Source organism: Epinephelus lanceolatus, chromosome 11 (genome assembly GCF_041903045.1).
Source record: "Epinephelus lanceolatus isolate andai-2023 chromosome 11, ASM4190304v1, whole genome shotgun sequence".
Taxonomy (NCBI): Eukaryota; Metazoa; Chordata; class Actinopteri; order Perciformes; family Serranidae; genus Epinephelus; species Epinephelus lanceolatus.
Window position 1 is genome coordinate 25,877,651 of NC_135744.1, and position 21,089 is coordinate 25,898,739.

Sequence of the window (21,089 nt, forward strand, 5' to 3'; positions counted from 1 at the left end):
TTGCGCATGCGTGACACCGCACACCAGCGTCTCTACATGATTCTGATAGCTCCTGCTCTCTTACAGATAGCAGCCACCTCGTCTGTCATTTTGATGTCATGCCTGCACGGTATGATAATGAATATCTGGCCATACTAAATATTTGAAGCGCTAGCTGGCGTAGGTGGCCAAACGCGACTTTTAGTTTGATCCGGACGCGTCTAAGCGAACACGGAAGTGAGTGTGATTTCACCTCTTGCCTCAGCGCCGTCTTCTTTTCTGATGAACCCATAGCATCAGTGTCGTGAACATCAGAGGTCCCTTTTGTGGCGAGAAATTAGACGGTATAATGCCGCTCACGCAGAGACCAAGGGTGACAGATGTGAAGAGTGACAAGTGAAGGTGAGGGTTTTGTTATGCACGCACAATATACGCTAGATGCAATTTGTAACAATGCAATCCTATGTGTCTGTGAGGAGCTGTTGGAGTGTGAACTCTTTTAGTGTAAAGATTGTTGTAGATTTAAAAAAAAAACAAAAAAACGAAACGAGACTTGACATGCATATGTAACATATTTAATTGCAGGAGCTCTGATCCACCATGGGAAATACGCCATCAAAGAGTGGCAGCGGAGAGGAACCGGTCAAAACAACTTTGTTTGAAAAGGAGCCAAGTGGGATAACATACAGGATTCCTGCCCTTATTTATCTGAGGCACTGTCACACCTTCCTCGCCTTTGCAGAGAAAAGATCCTCGCCTTCTGACAATGATGCCAAAATCCTTGTTATGAGAAGAGGAACACTGAAAGATGATGGATCTGTTCAGGTAATAACCACGTTATTAACCTTTACTTGAATACTGTCATCACTGTATGTGCTCATCTTTTCAAAATGTTCTCCTTTGTCATGTTTTTCCAGTGGTCCTCCAGTCAGGAGCTGTCAACAGCATGCCTGCCAAACCACCGCACTATGAATCCCTGCCCTGTGTATGAAAAAAACAACAAAACACTGTTTTTATTTTTCGTCTGTATCTGGGGAAACACCTCAGAGTGCAGGCAGATCATCACAGGTAAGAACAAAGCACGTCTTTGCTGTGTGAGCAGCAGCGATGACGGACAAACCTGGAGTCATGCAAGAGACTTAACAGAAAGTGTTATTGGTGAGACTATCCATAAGTGGGCCACATTCGCTGTGGGACCGGGCCACGGTGTGCAGCTGGAAAATGGCAGATTGATCATCCCAGCGTACGCTTACTACGTCCCTTACAGATGCTGTTCCGTCCCCATTCCCTTTACAGTCTACCCACGTGCACTGTCACTTTATAGCGCGGACTTTGGCCAAACTTGGCAAATAGGTAAGATGCTTCGGAAAAAGTCATGCGAATGTGAAATGGCAGAGATCATAGACCACGAGGGCAGGAGTCATCTTTACTGCAATGCTCGTAACACTGGAGGCCACAGGTGTGAGGCCCTGAGTGAGAACAGCGGTGTGTATTTTGACAAACCCCACATTGCTTCAGAGCTTGTTGAGCCACCTTCAGGCTGTCAAGGCAGTGTCATTGGCTTTCCTGCTCCTGAGTTTGTCCCCAACGATGACGCTGAAAGCAAAGCTTGTGGCACGTCGCTCCTGTCTCCAGACACACAAACCTGGCTCCTTTTCATCCACCCAACTAACAAGTCTGGCAGAAGGGACATGGGCGTGTATTTGAACCGATCCCCCCTGCACTCCTCAGGGTGGGACAGGCCTAGGATCATCCACAGCGGGCCCAGCGGCTACTCCGACCTGGCTTACAACGGAGACAAGGATCAGTTTTCCTGCCTGATGGAGTGCGGGAAGGAAAGTGAACTTGAGCAGATCGCGTTCTTGTCATTTACCCTTAATGATGTCATGCAGACAGGCAGCAAGAAAGACAAGAAGATGCGCTGAAGTGCGGTTGCTTTATTTCTGTATTAACAAAGCTCTTTAACATTCTCCCGCAACCTAAAAACCCAAGCAAAAGTCACTAAATATGCTGTGCAGTAACATCTGTCTGTGTTTACTGTTGTTCTACAGTCTGGAGATGATAATGCATGCATGAGTCGTGTGTTTTGTTGTCTCCTTGTTTACATAAAGAAGTAATCCAAGTCTTAATAGTATTAATATGCAAGCAGTCGTGTAAGGAAGGAAACTATTTTTAATAGGTTGGGTGGCTGATTGCGAGCATGCTGTGCTGGACTGTCATCTTAAAAACAGGCTTTGTGTGTAGCATGTTTGACGAGTACTTCATGCCCATTTCTGCATCTTATTAAACTGTCAGTGTGTTCTGAGCAGTGGAGAGAATTTGCCTACCTCTTTTTATTTTCGTACGAAGATCATAGCAGGCCTTGTAAAGTAGAGCGTAGAGTTTCCTTCATGCTCAGTCGCTCCTTTACATTTAGTATACTCTGATTCACATATGCCTTCGACTCCACTGTTTAAACTCAAACCTGTCAGTGCACAACCTTTCCTGTGGGTCACAGTGAGCGCCGCACAGTTGGCAACAATACTGGACAGAGAAGATAAACATTGACTTTTTACTCGCCACATCCAGCTAATCAATGAAGAGACCAACCAAACTGTACCACACCTATGAGTTTGGGGAGAGCAGAGAGATGCTTCTGAGCGTTTTTGGCTACTTTGTACTGTACAAAGATTTCTATCACATTCATTTTCAAAAGCAATATTTCCCTTGGTTTTATTATTTATTTTCCGGCACATTCAGCATGATTTTCTGAACAGGTTTTTTCCCCCAGGCATCATTAATTTAGTGCAGTATCATGGCCAGGTATGATTGGCTGGCTGTTGGTTATAAAGTGAAAGCATGTGACAGCATGTAGAAGAAGACTCACTATTTATAAAGCCACTAGGAATTTGCACACACACACACACATACACACACACTACTGTACACACTAATGTACTGAGCGACTTTAACTTCCATCTTTGCCTAATGTTGTGAGGCAAAAAGCCTCCTGGTGGTTCCACACTAGTTTCATTGTGTTTTTGTTGACTGTTGTGGAAAGTGACAAAACCTGCATGAAACATGTATTTTAGTAGAAAATAAAAGTAACCTGTGACCACGCGATTCATGTTTTGTTCAGTTTTGTGCAATTTTTTTGTTCGGATTGTGGTGTAATTATAGGTATTACTGCTATAGGGATCTGTTTAAGAAGACAAGTAGGACAATAATTATCTGTCAAACAGGGACAGGGGATAATAGATGGGGCATGGGTGTGGTTTTAAAAGCAGCTATGAAAAACACTTTATCGGCTGTCGGGAGCATTAAATTCCCTCAGCAGCTAAAGGAGGCTTAGGGCATGTTGAAATGATGTGGAGGACTTTTGTTGTGAAACGATCTGTGGGGAGTTGGATGTGATTCAGCAGATGTGCAGACAGCTGGGATGAATTAAGGACAGGAAGGAGCTTTTAGTCGAGGATGGAGTCTGGATATTCTGTATTTTTTAGGTTTTCCAAATAATATGATATCTCCACCATTATGGGTGTTGTAGTTTTTCATAAACTAATTTTCAAATGAAAAATAGCAGTGTTGTGACATGATTTGCCATCTGAGTGTATGGACAAATAGAATATTACTATAAAAAAAAGCACTTTAGCTAAATTCCCAATTCATGGCAGCTGTACAGGGGGTGGGTTTTTATATAAGTCACCCATTTAAATTTGTTTGAATATGGTCACCTTCTGGCTCCAAAAATCCAAGGTGACGACAGCCAAAATGCCAAACCTGAGGCTTCAAAACAGGAGACCACAAAGCAATGGGTGAGGTCACGGTACCTACATCCATTATTATTTTTTTTACAGTGACAGGATAGCAGGATGGTTACCCAGTGCAATTGAGTGGCCCACTGATGTGTGTGTTTAACAGTGGAGGCCTATAGTACAGAGTAATAAGATATATCAGGATCTGGCTACAGGCGCAACCCTTTAAGTCCACTTAAACTTCACTGACTGTATTTAATGTCACAATACAGATGCAGATGTACTAAATGGTGGTCAACTCATACTGACATGAATTGCCTGCTCTATTAAATTATTGTAGTTGTAAGAGGATATCAGTAGACATCTGTGCCCTTTGGTTCACAGCAGCAGCTACAGACTACTTGGTACTTCACTGCTGTGTCTGATCATTTATATAACCGCCGAACTGGTACAAAAGCAACAACTAGGCAAGGTATTAAGTGTATTTTATTAGATGTGGGATCTTGTAAATCTCCAATGTGCTCGTCTGACTGACCAGCTACTTCCTTGCTTTCTGTTTTTCATCACCTTGTCCAACCAGCTTCTTCACAAGAACGATGAATCATGCGGTGAAACCTGTTTTTCTCCGACAGCGTTGGCGGTGACACATCCAACGTCTTCCAGCACATATGATAATCTTTATCAGAGGGTGGCTTTCTGTGATACACACATATGTGTTATCTATCACTCCGGTGACATTTGGGAGTCCAGTGACTGAGAGGCTAGCAGTGTCGGCATCACAGATGTTTTCTGTTTGTGGTAAGCATGTGTGGCATCCCAGCAGGCTCTGCTCTTTCAGCAGCACGGATCAGTGCTGGACACACAACTAGCACATTGTTCTTGTATCATCCATTTGAGTGACCCCCGGGCCCTCAGGTGAAGCTGCCAGACACTGAGTTATTTTTTGATTTTGTAAAGCAGTGAAAATATCACATGGCTTGGCATAACTTCAAGGAATTATTTGCATGTTAAAGTTATATTTTTCATCCATCTTGATAGTTATGTATTCCTAGTTTCCCCATTACATAAATTATCCCCAAGGATTAGAATGATTATTTACCAAACCTCAAAATATATCCCACTGTTACATGTGTAAGTGCAAATTTGACATCTTTATATGCTTTGTATTTTCATATGCAACTGTTTATCTATATATATACTCACGGTTAATAATTCAAAAGTGCAATTTCTGGGTCTGGGCCTTTGTTACACATATAATGAGTGAGCCTGCAAAACAAAGCTGTTTGTCTTAAATGTCACAAACCATTAAACAAGAAAGCTAAAAGTCTGGTCGTGTCAACTCAGAACATTTCTTTGCCAATATGAGGAACACTAAGGAATAAAAGAAACAGCTTAATCTACGTCTGCATGGGCACTAACAGTATTCAGTGTGGGATTTCACAGGCGGCTCTCTCGGAGAAGGAGCACTCTAAAGAAACACATAGATAAGCTTTTGATCTGCCAAATCTAGCTATGTAGTGTACTGTAGCGTATATGTATTGAAACAGAAATACTCTTTTAAGTCATTTAAAAGAGTATTTCTGTTTCAATACATGTACACTACAGGCAAAATCATGGTACTGTTTCCATGCTCGGTACATGTTGCCGTCATTGCAAAAACAAATCCTTTTATTGTAACACACCAGGAAGCAAACACAAAGGCATATTTAGAGCTTCACTGGGTGCAGAAATGGAGCAACCACACTGGTTCAGGGTTCGAGCTAGACTTAAGCTCGAGAGATACGCATTAAGGTGTGGGTGTTATCAACTTGTGTGTTTGTTTTCTGGCTTCAGTTATGAGCGCTGACCAGTTGTAACAATGAGGAAAACTGTGGTTCAATGAGCTGCTGCTTCTTTTATGTTCTAAAGTGAAAATGCTGAATGAAAAATCTTGTTTCGTTGTTCAGTGAAGTGTACAGAAGGGACTTAAAAACCATCATGGGAGCACTGGAGGTGGTGATTATAATCCTAGAACTAACAGCATCATGTGGCCCATATGCTATTTCTAATGTTTTTGGGGATAGGTTGTTTATATGCAGCTCATAAATTAATTTCCCTGAACATATACATATAAACAGCTTATTCCAGTTGTTATCACTGAAGGTTAGCTAACCTTAACTTTCAACTCAGTGGTTCAGAGTGGTGAATAGTAAATCTTTTCTGACTTTCTATAAACATTTTGACTCAGAATTGTAAGTGTGCGTGAATCTTCTGTGTGGACGACCCTTTTGTCCAAATTCCAGTGTAAACGTTTGCACGACGGCTCTGCAGCTTTTAATAGTGAATGGACTACAGTTATATAGCGCCTCTCCGCCTTTGCTCTCATCCATCCATTCACACAAACATTCATACGCAGATGGTGGCGGAGCTGCCATGCAAGGCGCTGGCTTGCCTATTGGAAGCAGTGTGGGGTTCAGTGTCTTCCTCAAGGACACTTCGACATGTGGACAGTAGGAGCTGGAGATTGAACTATCAACCTTTCTCATTCCCAGGGTGTCAGATATGGCAGCTAGGTTAGTGGCCATCAGCGTCAAATTTTGATGCACAGGGCATCCTTTAGCATCTGTATGAGACGCACTAGGCTTTCAGTTAACTCCAATGTAAACCCATTCACAGCAAGGGCTGGTGGATGGGTCAAACAAACACAGGACTTTAATTCAGGAGAGCATTGTTTGTACCCTGTGTGAGACCAAAAGTAATGTTGAGTTTTGAAACTGTGTAACATAGTTAGACCAGGCCCCAAGAGGTGTGCTGGACTATGACGCCAATGTGATATAGTGGGTAAATCGTGAAATTTCAGGGTCCATCATGTGATGTCGTTGGGCCCAAAAAGACTTTTTCCCATAAAGTGGGGCAGAGATGACTGTAAAAAAAGTGGATGCCTCCAACGCTGCATCCAGTTCTCTTTCTACATACATACATATACACCACATACGTTACATGACATACTCGTTAACCTACTTTATGTTACGCCACAAATTTTCCTCAAACCAAACCATGATCTTTTTTCTAAACTTAACCAAACAGTTTGGGAGTTTTGGTGTAAAAATTTACGTTTCCTGTTAACTTTATTAAAAAAGACAGTGTGCATAACTGACATAACGTCGCTGAATGTCCAAACTTGATGCTAGAGAGGTACCTAAAGCATCATAGTTTGAAGCATAGAGCCACTGAGCAAGCTGCTGTATCTGACAGGTTGGGAGTGAGAGCATGTCGGCCAACCTTGTGATTAAAGGACGACCTGCTCTACCTCCTGAGCAGCAACCGCCCCCACTATTTATGTAACAGGTTCAAACACAAAAAGAAACTACCTTTAAAAGACATTATGTGCTTCGCCTCTTTAGGTTAGATAGGTTTGAGCAACAGACATGATACATTCAGTATGAGTTGTCTCTTCTCTCTTTTGGTTTCTCTTTGTTGCAAGACAGTAAAATATAAGTTATGCAGGCAAAGTTACATTTTCAAGGTTTGACTGAAGTGTCTATGTACACTGGAAGCTACACTCGGTCGAACTGTACATCATCACAGAGTCACAGAGGGGAGCAACGTATCGGCTGCTCCATCAGGGATTCTTTCATGATTGATATATTTATCTCGTTATCTCACTGCCAGACAGATAAGCCTATTTACAGAACAATGTAACCTTGTAGCAACTGAAACAACTTCATGTATCAAAACACACCCCCTCTCTGGAGACTGGTGCTGCTTTCATGGGAAAATCACAAAAGGAACAAATTCCCCCTTCACATTACAAAGTATTGAAATCAATACAAAACTAAAGGGAAAAGACATAAAATGCACAGTATAAAACCAGTTGTGCATGAGTGCAAGAATCGAGGGAAAAGACGATACAGAGAGAGAGAACTCCCAGAGAAATGAGCAGAGAAGCTATATTTTTAGGCTTCCACAAAAAAAAAAGAAGTTACATTTGCTAAATCTTACCCCAAGTGACCTGTGGCAAGAGTCATATCACATTTGATAAACTCAGACTAATCATTTATGTCCTATCATTTGAAAACTACTAGTTCACCACAGTGTGTCCAAATCCTTGTGTCAGATGCTCAGTGACCTTTCCACATAGTCCGACTGTCTCAGACCTCTGATCTAGAAACAATGATGCTCTTCACAAGAACGGCATCGTCGAGAGAGAGTGCTGTCAACATCTTTTGATACAGTTTAGGACAATACAAAGATTATATGTCGGATGGACACACAGCCGTGTCTGCAGACTGCAGAGAGTCTGTCTAAAGCAAGAATGCCCGCCAGCACGGATCCTGGATCAGACTGCCAGACCATTTAGAGTAAAAAAATGGCTTACAAGGGCACTGCAAATCTACATAAGCCATAAAAGCCATGCCACATTTACACCCCGATAGGGCTATTCTCTCTTAAAGGGACATGCGCACAGTTTACAAACAGAAGAGGCAAAAAGACTGCTGAGAAAGCAGCAGGGTTGGGAAAGTTACTTTCAAAATCTTACCCACTACTGATTCCTGATTGCCAATATCAGATTGTTATAATGAGATATAATCCACTCTAATTCAAAAGCCGAATTCAAAATGTTGCAGTTCATTTCATTCATTTTAATTTAGATCAAGTAGTTTGTGCTCAAATCAGTTACAACTTCAATATATTTAAAAATATTCACAATATTTACTTTCAAAGTAATACATCAATTTGCCTATTTTTTAAAAGCATGTGCTCTGCTGTTTTTTTCAAGTTATACCAGACTGGATTAGGCTTTTTTTTTTCACTGTAATGACTTAACAAGTAATCCTTTGTTCCCAACCCTGTAAAGCAGTGAGCGTGGCAGACCAGTCACATGCACATTATGGGGAATGTTAGGCTAGACACATGAGTACTAACCTTTGGCTCTCTGGCTGCTGGGTACTAAACATCATACAGAATAACAGGCAGCTGCGAGGGGAGGAGACTCTGATGTCCAATGAAAGCACCATTCACACTTTAAAGTTGCATTTTAGCACAGAGGTGTGTGTTTTTTTTCCCCGCTTTAGAACATCTGATTAACAAGAGTCAAATCTGCTTTGACAATAGTTGAATATCTTTTCACATCTCTCGGTCTCTTTGGATGGCAGAGACCTGTTGCTCCAACCATCCTCCCCCTCTGTGGAAATAATTAGTCTGTGAACAATCGGCAGTGAGCAATATATGACCTGTTTTTTTTTTTTTCACGATTGAGAGATCTTCTTTTTTTTTCATACATGATACAATGTATTGCGCAAAATGGATATGCGCACATACTGGAAGCATAATGTTGCCAAGGACATGCAAGTTGTTGAGTATACAGCAGAGCAAAAAGCGATGTTTCCCAATGTCATTGTCTTCTTCGTCTTCTCGAAACATCATCTGTCACTCAGATTTGCATCTTCAGGCGCGCAGCTCTTTCTTGGAGTGTGGCTTGTTTCCCAGCAGGGCATCAATCTCGGTAATGGTTTGAGGGGTCATTTGGGATAAAATCTGCAAGAATGGAGAAATCAGTTTAAAGTGTGATCTGATATGTTTTTCGTCAGTTTTTGTCACTTTGAATTGCACACAGAGTAGCGTATCTAATGGTTCAAACGACTATGGTTCAGTATGTCAGGCAGGATTATTAATGTGGGAGGAAAAAAGGGAAGAAGCTCTACCCGTAGGGCACCCAGGTTCTCAAGTAGCTGGTCTGTATTAGAAACACCCAGAAGTACTGAGCTGACTCCCTCACTGCGCAGACACCAGGCTGCAAGAAAGAGACAAAACCAGTGCTCAGTTACAAGTGAATAATATCAGTGATAACCACAAGAAAGTGAACATATTGGGATTATAGTATTTAAAATTAAACACACTAGAATCTGACCTTAGATTAGATGACCAAATATGCTTTGGTCTACTACTCAAATTAGTTTATAGTAGACAGGCCAGAATACATGGTGGACAAACCATGCTTGCTAAACAATAATTAAACACTGTTAATAAAACATGAAGAAGGGGAAAATGTCATGTTATAAAAGCTTTAGTTGGTAACTTTCATAAAAACAACTTTTTGTCACATTCACTGAAACTGTTACTATATTTACATAGTAGTATACGAGACAGATTCATTCATTCATTTTCTGTAACCGCTTATCCTGTTTGGGGTTGCTGGGGGGCTGGAGCCTATCCCAGCTGACACTGGGCGAGAGTGTGCCCTGTACAGGATGCCAGATTATCACAGGGCTGACACATAGAGACAAACAACCATTCATGCTCACATTCACACCTACGGATAATTTAGAGTCACCACTTAACCTGCATGTCTTTGGACTGTGGGAGGAAGTACACGGAGAAAACCCACAGTGACACGGGGAAACATGCAAACTCCACACAGAAGGGCTCCCCCACCCTGGGGTTCGAATCAGGAAACCTCTTGCTGTGAGGTGACCATGCTAACGCTAAAATATGTTTCTGAAAACATTTGAGGTTAGAAATAAGCAATGCAGTAACCGAATCTGGATTCACATTTAATCAGAGCTGACAGTTTGACAGTTTGATTGCAAACTAACAGTGATTGACAGCTGCATTAGAGACTCCACAGCTCTTAGCTCCTTGGCTGGTTGTTTCTGCTGTGCCATGGTGGATTCTAGCAAATGCCATTAGAGGCAGTAGGAAGAGGAGGAGGGACATGATTTTTCAAGGACTATCTGTCACATGTACTTCTTTCAGAGACAGTTTTAGAAAATATGACCCAAAGTTCATTGAAGTTACCAACTGAAGCTTTAAATACTGAGCGATATCAGTGATACCCAAAGAAAAGGGGACATATATGAATCTGAATTATTTAGCAGCAATCAGAAATTTAACAGTGTCAAATGGCCAAATTAAACACGTGTCTACCAAAAATATTTGAGTAGGGATTTTGGCCTATAATCAGATGACCAAATACACTTTGGTCTACTAACCAAAGCAGTACATTTTATAGTAGACAGGCAGGATACATAGTGAAAAAAATGCTTTCTAAACAAAAAATAAACACTACTGATTAATCATAAAGATAGATAGAAAAGTCATGTTATTGACTCATAAGGTGATCTATCAGTGGTAAAGTGGTTGCAAATACAGGGAACATTTATGTGAAGCACTAAATCTGTGGCCTAACTTTCTCTTTGCACAATCAATCAAAGAACTTTTATGTGTGGATTAAGTGAACAAACACTTTGAATCAATAGTTTTATGCCTCAAAAACATTTAAGATTTGAAAAAAAAGTTAATCTAAAACAGTTCAGTTTTCACTCCACTGACACAACTGTAAAATCAAGTCTCTGTATGTCTACACTGTGCAGTCATGATATTTGCCTGGGTCATACCTATGGCTAACTGTGCAGCAGTGCAGCCCAGTCTGTCTGCCAGTAGATGGAGCTCCTTGATTTTAGCGAGCTGCCTGCGGCCCTCCTCGCTGTTCACTCGCTCTTTTAGCCACTGGTATCCCTTCACGAGGAGCAAAATGGAGAAAAGCATTGATACAGTGCTGATTTCACACTGCAATACCCCACTGATCAGAGAGAATTACACTGAGGCTGATTCCCAGCGAGAAAAATCCCAAAGGAGGGCCACTCAAATCAGACTGACCTTCATTGCTGCTCTGGAGCACTCTGGTACACCATCACTGTACTTCCCTGTGATTAATCCACAAGCAAGTGGAGACCAGGTCATTGCTCCAACGCCTGAAAAATGGAATAGAGGTGGTCATTTGAATGAAACAGAATGAACCTTCAGTAAAGATAAATAGAGCTGTGAGACTGTTGGTGTCTGACCGATCTTGTGGTAGAGCTCAGGAAGCTGCACCTCCACTTTATCCCTCTGGAAATAGTGATACTCTGCCTGCTCACACACAGGCGGGATCAGGTTGAACTGGCGTGCCACTGAGTACGCCTCCTGGTGCCAAACAGACAGAAACAAAATGTGTGGTTACCGATCAGCATTGGTGCCATAATGTGACAGTGTTAATGTATAAAGAGTGAGCTTTCACCATGATTTCCATGGCACTCCAGCGTGATGTTCCCCAGTACATGGCCATGCCCTGGTTTATTACAAACGTCATGGCCCGTACAATCTCTGCAAGTCACAATATAAAGCATCATATTAAAATAAATCTTTTGATCACTTTAAGGCAATTGATTGCAGCAAGCAAGAATAATCATTTCACAACATAGCTGACCTTCCATCGGGCTGTTAACATCGTTTCTGTTGGCAAAAACGATGTCCACATAATCTAGCTGGAGTCTTGATAAGGATCCTCTTAAACCTGTCATAAAGAAAGGTCAGTGATTAGACCTCGTCATCGCTGTCATAAAAGACCAAGAGTCAACAGCAACAACACCAGGAGGCTGCACACAATGTGAGAGCTAAATGCTAACATTAGCATGCTAACATGCTCACTATGAAGATGTTTATGTCTAGTATATACAGTGTTTACATAAAATAACATAGTTATTGTTGCCAGGAGGGGGGCATGGCCATCCTGATACAATTGCTGCCCCCCCCCCTTTATGACAATAATGGAAAACAATTTGAGGCCTCTGTTTGATGTTTTTAAAGATGTTTTAGGTTTGTTCCCAGTGATTTTTTTTTTTGTTCCATACAATCCATATACTGTTTCAGATTTAAACTGTATATTTGTCTTTCTACGGAAAAAGGGCATCTTGTCTATTTCAAGATCAATGAGTCACCTGACACATGTAAATAAATGACACATTAGAACAGGAAAATGTTCATTGTGCCGGCATCGGTCTATACACATCAGTGAATTCAGGTCATCCTACGGGGAACATGAATGTTTGTACCAAATTTAATGGCAATTCACTAAAGGAAAAGTCATTTGACCACCAAAGTCATTAGGATTCGTCATCTAGGAATCAAAACTCTGTACAAAACTTCATGGAAATCAATCCAATAGTTGCTGAGATGTGAGCATATCTATGTTCCCCAGCTCTACTCAAACTGCATTCAAAACTTCCATCTCCCTTTGTTTTTTTGCATTTTGAACTGTGAAGATAGCCCCTACCAGTCTCTTACTATGTTGGTTTATATCAAGAGACACACATTCTCAAATCTCAGCACAAGACTGCAGGACCATGGGAACATACGACCCTGGGAACGTCGGGACAACCCTGCTGAACCTTGACCATAGCAGTGGACCAGCAGACTGGAATTGCCATCTACAAAGCCACATTCCTGAAACCAAGTCAGCATGGTAAGAATGCAAAGCGGGAAAGAGCATCTACGCAACATGTCGACCGTACAGATTCCCAAGCAGTAGCTGATTAATTACACTGTTCAACTCTTTCATTTGGTTTGCTTTGGAAATTTGATGCCAGATTTTCTCCTCAAATGTTTTGCGTCAGTGTCTCCGGCGTGCCAACTTTCCAACCTTGGGCATGCTAGGAATTCCATGTAGAGATTAAAGTCACGAATGAAGTGAAATATGAAGTCCAAATATAAGCACTGTCCTTGTTCACTCATTACATAATGACTTCAAATCAAAAGCCTCTCGTGACAATGACGGTCAAACAGCCCATTCAACTCCCTGGTAAATGCTCACCCCAAGGCCACACACTGCTTACAAAACATACATACATATATAAGACGTAGCTTTCTTTAGGATTATTCTGAGGAGGGAGGAGCTGATTAAGTGGCTGGAACAACAATCCTGATGATCCTGGGATGTTATTTGCGCTGGAGCACTTAATCTCTACGTTCCCTCGTCTGACCCCCTGTAAACATCCCGCCTCATCTGATTGCACTTCAGCATTGCACTTCACCTACTAACAAATAGTCCACAACACATCTTTGCAACCATCAGTAATATTCTTATTTTCCACAGCTGTAATTTATTGGATTGAAGGCGTGTTGATGTATTCACTGTGACACGTGACATGGAGTGGCTTTAGCTTAGCGAGATAAACAATGCACACAGTCAAAGATTAAAAGGTCAGCAAGTGATTCATTGCAGCTCAGGGTCTGTTTAAGGGTAGCACTAATACACTCTGGGAAACATTATATACAGTGAAAGCACAAAACAATCTAATAAAACAGACATTTGAACTTTAATTAATCTTTAAACGTATGTTCAGCCGGTACAAAGAAAATTGGCAATAATCTAGAACTCTGAATTTACCAATTTCCTGGTTTTCTGACTTTCTTTTTTTAATAAACTCAAGCTTTGGGAGCTGGCACTAACCCTGAACCTTCTTGTACTTGGTTATGATTCTTTATAACTCAATTGCAGGTACTTTACAGCAAGTTTTTCTTACTCTACCTTCAATAATGTGCTTTCTGGAGAGTCCTCGCTCTGTCTCCGCTCTGTAGAGTGATGAAAACACAAGTTATTGAAAGGATAAATGAAAACGAGGATTGCAGTCGAAAAAAAATATCTATAAAAGATATACTTACTGGCCTCCCCAGTAGATTTTCGTTGTGATGACAAAACTTGAACGCCTGGCAAGGACACAAGAGGGTTAGAAGGACAGTTTGATTTCTAACATGTGTGGGAAAATAGCAGGCATAGGTTTTCGTTGTGTGTGCCTGCAATCATTAGTACACAATAAATCAATGTCGACTTGTATTTTATTTCCTTAAATATCTATAGTTTAATCTGAGCATGATGGATTACATAATCTTAATTCAAAGTCTGACTTGTATTTATCCATACATTTTTCTCCAGATTAAAAATACCTCAAGAATTTCCCACACAGGTTTGGCAGCCGGGCGAGTCAGCCACCAGTGTGTGTTCTCACATACTAACATTTTAATCCTTTTATAGCCTTTCTGAGGCTAAAGCTCCTCATTTGTCTGAAAAGTATGAATTTCCCTTGAGATAATTTAATGGTGCACTTGATCCAAAAGTAACAAAAACATGTGGACAAGCGGTGCGTTTCAGAAAAGCATGGGGGATTATAAGGGATTATTAAACTTTCAAGAATTCATAATGTCACAGAGAGCTTTTCACATGCATGTGAGTCAGACTGGACAAATGAGTAATGTCACCTCCATCCTTTCTTCTTGATGATGTTCCCTAGAGTGATTTCCGCCCTGTGGAGAAACACGTCATTTATTGTGATGGGCTGAACTTCAGATCACCTCATAACCATATTAAATCATGGATTCTGCGAACATGTCATATGTTATAAAAATCTGAACACCATATTTTATGTTGTTCATTTGAAAATCAAATAAGTTGCAAAAAAAGAAGAAGAAAAGCATAAGTTTTAATCGATGCTCGGAGGAAGATGTGAAGCCTGACCTTCCAGAGGCGTACACCTCTGCTGTGTCAAACAGGTTCACTCCGTTCTCATAAGCTATGGCCATCAAGTTTTCTGCCATCTGGAGGAACACAAAAATTGAGACTGAGAGAGGGGGACGGTGGACAAATTCCAATTACACAGAGGTCGCCCGTGAAGGGCACGATGCAGTGAGGATAATACAGTAGGGATAATATCTAATATCTCACCAAGCTACTTTACTTTCTAGGTATCAGGTCTGTGGGATTTTCAAACATTTCTGTAATTGAAAACACTGAGATCTGCCTTCGCAGTGTTTTTCCACAAAAGCAATATGAGTGAAGGTGTCGGGAATCGACTCCTCGCACAAACAGAGTGACGACGGAGCTCTCACCTCATCAGAGATCTGTGATCCAAATGTCACCCAGGTGCCTGAACGGGAGGAGACACACAGACGTTGGTTTTGTTTCACGGGTTGAAAGTGAGATGAATATTTTCCTGCATTCAAACCAACTCACCTAAGCCGAGGCAGGAAACACGTAGGCCTGATTTCCCCAGGTTCCTGTGGAAAAAAGACAGAAAAGAAAAAAAAACATGTGTGAAAGGATGGAAAGAGACGGTATGACGTGTGGGTACATTTGCAGAAACAATCACTGGTGAGATCCCATCATACAGTACACTGATGTGTGTGAGTGACAAGTGCTGCACCCGTAGTTCTGAGCTACTTGTACTCTCTTTACTTCATAACATTTACATGGCAGTTGTGGTTACTGTGCAAATTAATATTTTAAAATATGATGTATACAGCTGTGTTTACATGCTGCTGTTCCCCGCCATGTCAAAGTTTAATAAATGCAACTGAAACACAGTTGCACTGGAGACTAAACTACCCAACGGTTTATGAAGGAGTTCAAACCATCTCCATCTTTACCAGCTCCAACAGTTAATGCAGCAGTGACAATAGGCTAATAACACAATACTATGAGTTTTGCATTTTATTTTTGATGCTTGAGAACATTTTGCTGATCCTACTTTGATACAGTCGTGTCAAAGTATTTCAGAGCTTTTTAACATCGTGGTACCGTGACTCATGTAAACTGCTTTTGTCCTGCACATGGGCAGATAATGAGACAACAGGCCCCTGGGCACAGACATGAAAAAGGCCCCACCACCTCTCCTACACAGGACTGGAAACACACACAAAGACTTGGTGGTGGTTTTTGTTTCTTTTTTGTTGCAGTCATGTTGTGTCTGTTTTGGTCATTTTTGTATCTAATTATAGTCACAGTAGTTATTTTGTGTTTTATTTTGTCTCTTTGAGGTAATTTTGTGAGTTTCTTTGGGTAGTTTTGTATCTTTTGGATGTTTTGTGTCTCTTCATGGTTATTTTGAACCATTTTTGTAGTTATTTTGTGTCTCTTTAAGGTAATTTGGGGATTTATTAGTAGATTTTTGTCTTTTTTGGTTATTTTACACCTTTTTGTGTTGTAGTAATTGTACTTTTTTAGGTAGCAGTAGTAGTAGTTTTTTTTTTGGTTGTTTTGTCTGTTTGAAGTCAATTTGTGGGTCCTTTTGGTTGCATTGCTCCTCTATATAGTTAGTTTGAGTCTCTCTGACATAATTTTGTGCCTATCTGTTACTGTTTTGCCCCTTTGTAATTATTTTGTGTGTCTTTGTAGTCTTAATTCTCTTTGAGCTAATTTTGTGGGGGTTTTTTAGGTAGTCTTGTGTCTTTTTTGTTATTTCACACCTTTTTGTAGTTATTTTTTTGGCCGTTTTTGTAGTTTTTATCGTGGTTGGTTGTTTTGCCCCTTTTTGTAGTTATTTTGTGAGTTTCTTAGGTAATCTTGTGTCTTTTGGTTGTTTTGTGTCTCTTTATGGTTCTTTTGCCCCTTTTCTGTACTTATTTTGTTTCTCTTTATAGTTGTTTTGTGCCTCTTTCAGGTAATTTGGTTTATTTTTAAGTAGTTTTGTGTATTTTTTGGTCGTTTTGTCTCTTTGAAGTCAATTTGTGTTTACTTTTGGTTGTTTTGTCCCTATATATATAGTTATTTTGAGTCTCTCTGATGTAATTGTATGTCTTTTTATGGTCATTTTGCATCTTTTTTGTTGTTTTGTTGTTTTTTTTCCTGTTTGGCCTCTTTTATGGTCATTGTGTGTGTCCATGTAGCTTTGATTCTCTTTGAGCTAATGTGTGTTTTTGTAGGTAGCTTTGTGTCTTTTTTGGATATTTTATACCTCTTTGTATTTATTTTATGTGTCTTCAGGGTCACTTAGTGTCTTTTTGGTTATTTTGTATCTCTTTGTAGTCATTTTGTGCCTCTTTGCTTTTCCTTTGCATCTTTTTTTGTGTATCTTCCTGGTTGGTAAGTGTTACTTTAAGTGACAGTTTGCAGGTGAAGGCCAAGGTTACTTTTGGCCCTCGGGCCTGTGCCCAGTAGACCTGTTCAGTAATTCTTCCATGGTCTCCCACTGTGTACTTTTAGAAGTACACACAAAACTAAAAATGCTGAAAATAAAGAAAAAATGTAATCTTACATGGATCACGAACATACAAACACAAAAAGATTAAATGGATTATAATAAAGTAAAAAGGATGTAACTCAAACCATTTGCGCATAAAACTGAAGTATAGTGCCTAAAAACACTGAATGGTAAAATAGCTTAATCCCACAGAGTTCCTGGATGTGAATACTTCCTTCACCGCTGCTGCTGAGTGAAAGTCTTTCTTGCCTGTGGTTAAATGACTGCCTGTATCTAATTATTTCTGAATAATTGACCTTTTATCCTTCGTATGTTACACACTTCAGTGTATTACACTAGGTCAGTGAAACAGCTTGAGGGAACGGAGCTCAGATACAGTCCAGGCTGAAGCCTCTCTGGTCTGTGCTGGTAAATGCCCCAAAATGTTCCATAAGCTTAAGAGGAGTCCATCACCCAATGTGCCACATCTGATTATCCAGACAGCTGAATTTTGAAGGGCGAGCAGGGAGAAGCAGAGAAGCTGCATTTCTGACCACAGGAGCATGTACAGCTGAGAATGATGTGGGCTTCATGCTTGCACTCCTCCTCCACGCGTGCTCTCCCCCATTCTAATTAGCCGGGGAGCCAGCTGGAGAGGCAGCAGAACTGCAGTGCAACTCACTGCTCGCCGTCTTTTCATCTCCAGCGCCTTTCCCCTCTCTGCCTGTCTGCCTGCCCGCGTCCGCCACAAATAGCCAAATGCAGAAAGACAGACTGTCAGAGCGTTTAGACTCAGTCGAACGAGTCCTGCTTTTATTTTCTCTGGTCTATTTTTAATGCCTGACCTCAAGCTATTTTTAGATTCTTGCATATGTAAGCATTTGTGTCCCACTGTGTGCGCGTATTCTGTGTGGGGGAGCGTCTGTTCATGCGTGCGCTGCGTGTGGGTGTGAAACACATATTGTTTGTGTCATTCCTTTAAACTCTGTCAAAATAGCACACAGGTGGAAGGTCGGCGATGTTACATGGAGAGAAAAAAACTGTTAGTGGGGTCTGATGTTGATGATTCCTTGTATGGTAATCTGGCTCTCGTCTGTCAACCAATGACAGCTCTGCCTGTTCCCGCACGCTGACAGTCACTTTGAACACTGGGAGTAAATATAAATGAGGCACATGGGACACAACACACTTCAGAGACTTTTTCCAAATCAAATATTTTAATTTTTTCTTTTTTTTTTCTTTTTTTTACTCTTTTACTGGTATTTTTTGTGACATCCATCAAATTGTGGCTTTTTGCCTCAGCTTCAGTCAGTGGGGAGTTCAAGGAAATGTTTTATCTAACAATATTTGACAAGGTTGGACCAATAACAGCACCCCAAAATATTCCCTGCTAGTTAAAACAGCTTCCCTGCAGCTTCAAAACAAAAAGGAGAGGCTTGAAATTCTTAAAAAAAAAAAAAAATCACCTGCAAAAACAATACTGTATCTGCACAGAGAGAATAAATAACATTTTTATGCTTCAAGCTGTATCTGCATTTTTAAAGATGAATATTGTATACAGTATATTTATATATTTCTAAAATAATTATATTCAGCAGACCTGATGTTTTGTGGGTTTATTTCAGTATATTACCTTCACTTTCAATTGAACTTCCCAAAAAAGCAGTTTTCATGCCTCTAGCAATGTGTATGAAAAGCTTTCATTTAGCACAGGGCTAATCTTACACTGGTAGCACAACTTGTACAACACGTTCTCATCCCAGCTCGTCAAATATTGCCGCTTGGTCGGTGGACTTTCACATCTAAAAAAGTTAAGGTGGCGAAAGTCCGACTAGGGTGGCTGGGTGGGGTGATGGATGGGTCCAACAAACACACTTTCACCCGGGAGAGAGGTGCTTGCATCCTGCAAGATTATAAAGCCAGACCCTGTTCTTTTGTCCTAAACCTAACCACGTGTTTTGTTGCCTAAACCCAACCACGAGTGTTAGTTGTTAGAGGAAAGAAAGCGTCAAATCGCAGTGTTGTGCTGATGTAGTGCTTTTATTTTGAAAAAGACTGTATGTAAATACTAAATTTCCTGTGAAAAAAGAAGTGTATTTTGAAAGACGACAATGCATGTAACAGGCATAACTTGACACAGCGTCCCAGAACATCAACAACCAATGTACACAGGGTACCTTGCACGTCATATCTGGACGTGGAAAGTCGATGACCAAACGTCAATATGTGACGAGGTCGGAGTGAGAATGTGTTGACTCAACATTAACATGGGAAGCAAACAGCAGGGGTCTGGGTGAAAGTCCAGAGTTTGTTGGGACCATCCATCTCCCCTCCCGCCTGTCCTACAGGAGCTCTCCAGCTGTTTTATTATGTTGTTACCAGTGGCATTTCAAACTGACGGCGTCCGACGGCGTATCACTGCTAAAAGTGCAGCCTCAGTTTGGAGCCAGTGATATTTCAAACTGACCGGAGGGTGACTGCTATGCTTACACGACAACACCGTCCTGATATCAGCGGTAATCACTGTAGGAGTGCATTGCAGAGTGGTGGTGATTAGCTAGCCAGTGGGACACCTACACTGGGACTCACCTGCATGAACATGCACGCACAGCCAGACCATCTACAGAGAAGCTCGGATAACAACACACACACACACACACACACACACACACACAGCGACTTCATTCTCTGCTCAGGACACCATTACTCTATATCTCTATATAACAAATAGCTGTTTGCTGCTGTATTAATAAATATCATATAGAGCTCCTTTAGTAGAGCCTATATCTGACTGTGTTTACCACCTCAGTCACACAAGAGTACCATGATGTAAAACAGAATGCTACGTGTTATATTACACATTTAATGTGTGACAAATAAAAAAATGCAACAACTAAACATGAGTCAGCATTGTGAGAATGTCAAGCATCCGGTAGCATTCACAACTGTTACACAAATGCATGCTTATGTTCACATTCAGTATGCTTTTTAAAGAAAACAAGTGCACAAAGCAGACAACAAGAGAAACCAGTGTGCATTAGTGGGGGAATTTCATGATTGCTGTGCCTCATAAAACACCATTTTTTTTGTTTCTGGGCAGTGGAGGATGTCATTGTTTCTCCGTGTGACAACTGGCCGCCCCCTCCCCGCTCTCAACTCCACCGCTCTCTGCAGTGCTGCAGTCTGCTAAATTACTATCAGTGAGTCTGGAGAGACACATGCTCTCTCTTTCCTCTCACTATCTCCCTCATGACAGTCTCTCCCACTCTCTCACACACATGCATGTGCGCAGACGCTCGGCCTATATTTCATTTGACATGGATTTGGCGGGCGTTGTGCGGAAAACTGATGAGATCTATAATGTGCCGGCATCAGAGAGGCCAGTCGATGCTTTCACGTGAATGTTCACGCTTGATGGGAATTACACTCCCAACACAGGCACAGATCTACATACGGTCATGCATGAATGCACTCATGAGCAGGGCACACAGAAACACAGATGCTTCTCTGTAGCCTTTATAAGTAGGGCTTCCTGTGTTTACTTGTCTATTTTTTTCTCTCGCCATAAATCATGAGCACCAAACAAGGTGATTATAGGGACTTGGTTGTTCCATTCATTATTAAT

The 21,089-nt window shown here is 41.1% G+C and overlaps 2 protein-coding genes across 3 annotated transcripts in view; one reads left to right on the forward strand and one right to left on the reverse strand.

Annotated features, from left to right (window-relative positions):
* The first annotated feature begins 7 nt into the window (after window positions 1–7).
* Window positions 8–3,081, forward strand: LOC117266062 (sialidase-3). Its single transcript, XM_033641007.2, has 3 exons — window positions 8–381; window positions 565–804; window positions 897–3,081. The coding sequence occupies exons 2-3, from the start codon at window positions 580–582 to the stop codon at window positions 1,902–1,904; spliced, it is 1,233 nt and encodes a 410-aa protein (XP_033496898.1). The 5' UTR covers window positions 8–381; window positions 565–579; the 3' UTR covers window positions 1,905–3,081.
* A 3,994-nt stretch (window positions 3,082–7,075) lies between these two features.
* LOC117266048 (voltage-gated potassium channel subunit beta-2) overlaps window positions 7,076–21,089 on the reverse strand; it is a 33,252-nt gene continuing 19,238 nt past the window's right edge. For both annotated transcript variants that reach the window (XM_033640995.2, XM_033640986.2), the window contains exons 2-14: window positions 15,520–15,563; window positions 15,396–15,433; window positions 15,025–15,104; window positions 14,769–14,813; window positions 14,175–14,219; window positions 14,041–14,084; window positions 11,941–12,027; window positions 11,752–11,837; window positions 11,537–11,657; window positions 11,352–11,446; window positions 11,090–11,210; window positions 9,398–9,486; window positions 7,076–9,230 (exon numbers count right to left, since the gene is read on the reverse strand). In XM_033640995.2, coding sequence (XP_033496886.1) covers window positions 9,141–9,230; window positions 9,398–9,486; window positions 11,090–11,210; window positions 11,352–11,446; window positions 11,537–11,657; window positions 11,752–11,837; window positions 11,941–12,027; window positions 14,041–14,084; window positions 14,175–14,219; window positions 14,769–14,813; window positions 15,025–15,104; window positions 15,396–15,433; window positions 15,520–15,563 — 985 coding nt within the window. In that variant the 3' untranslated portion in view covers window positions 7,076–9,140. The remainder of the gene's footprint in view (window positions 9,231–9,397; window positions 9,487–11,089; window positions 11,211–11,351; window positions 11,447–11,536; window positions 11,658–11,751; window positions 11,838–11,940; window positions 12,028–14,040; window positions 14,085–14,174; window positions 14,220–14,768; window positions 14,814–15,024; window positions 15,105–15,395; window positions 15,434–15,519; window positions 15,564–21,089) is intronic.

Coding starts and splice junctions, on each gene's coding strand:
- LOC117266062 (XM_033641007.2), top strand. CDS start 580: ATGGGAAATACGCCATCAAAGAGTGGCAGCGGAGAGGAACCGGTCAAA. Junction 805..896: donor AAGATGATGGATCTGTTCAG/GTAATAACCACG, acceptor ATGTTTTTCCAG/TGGTCCTCCAGTCAGGAGCT.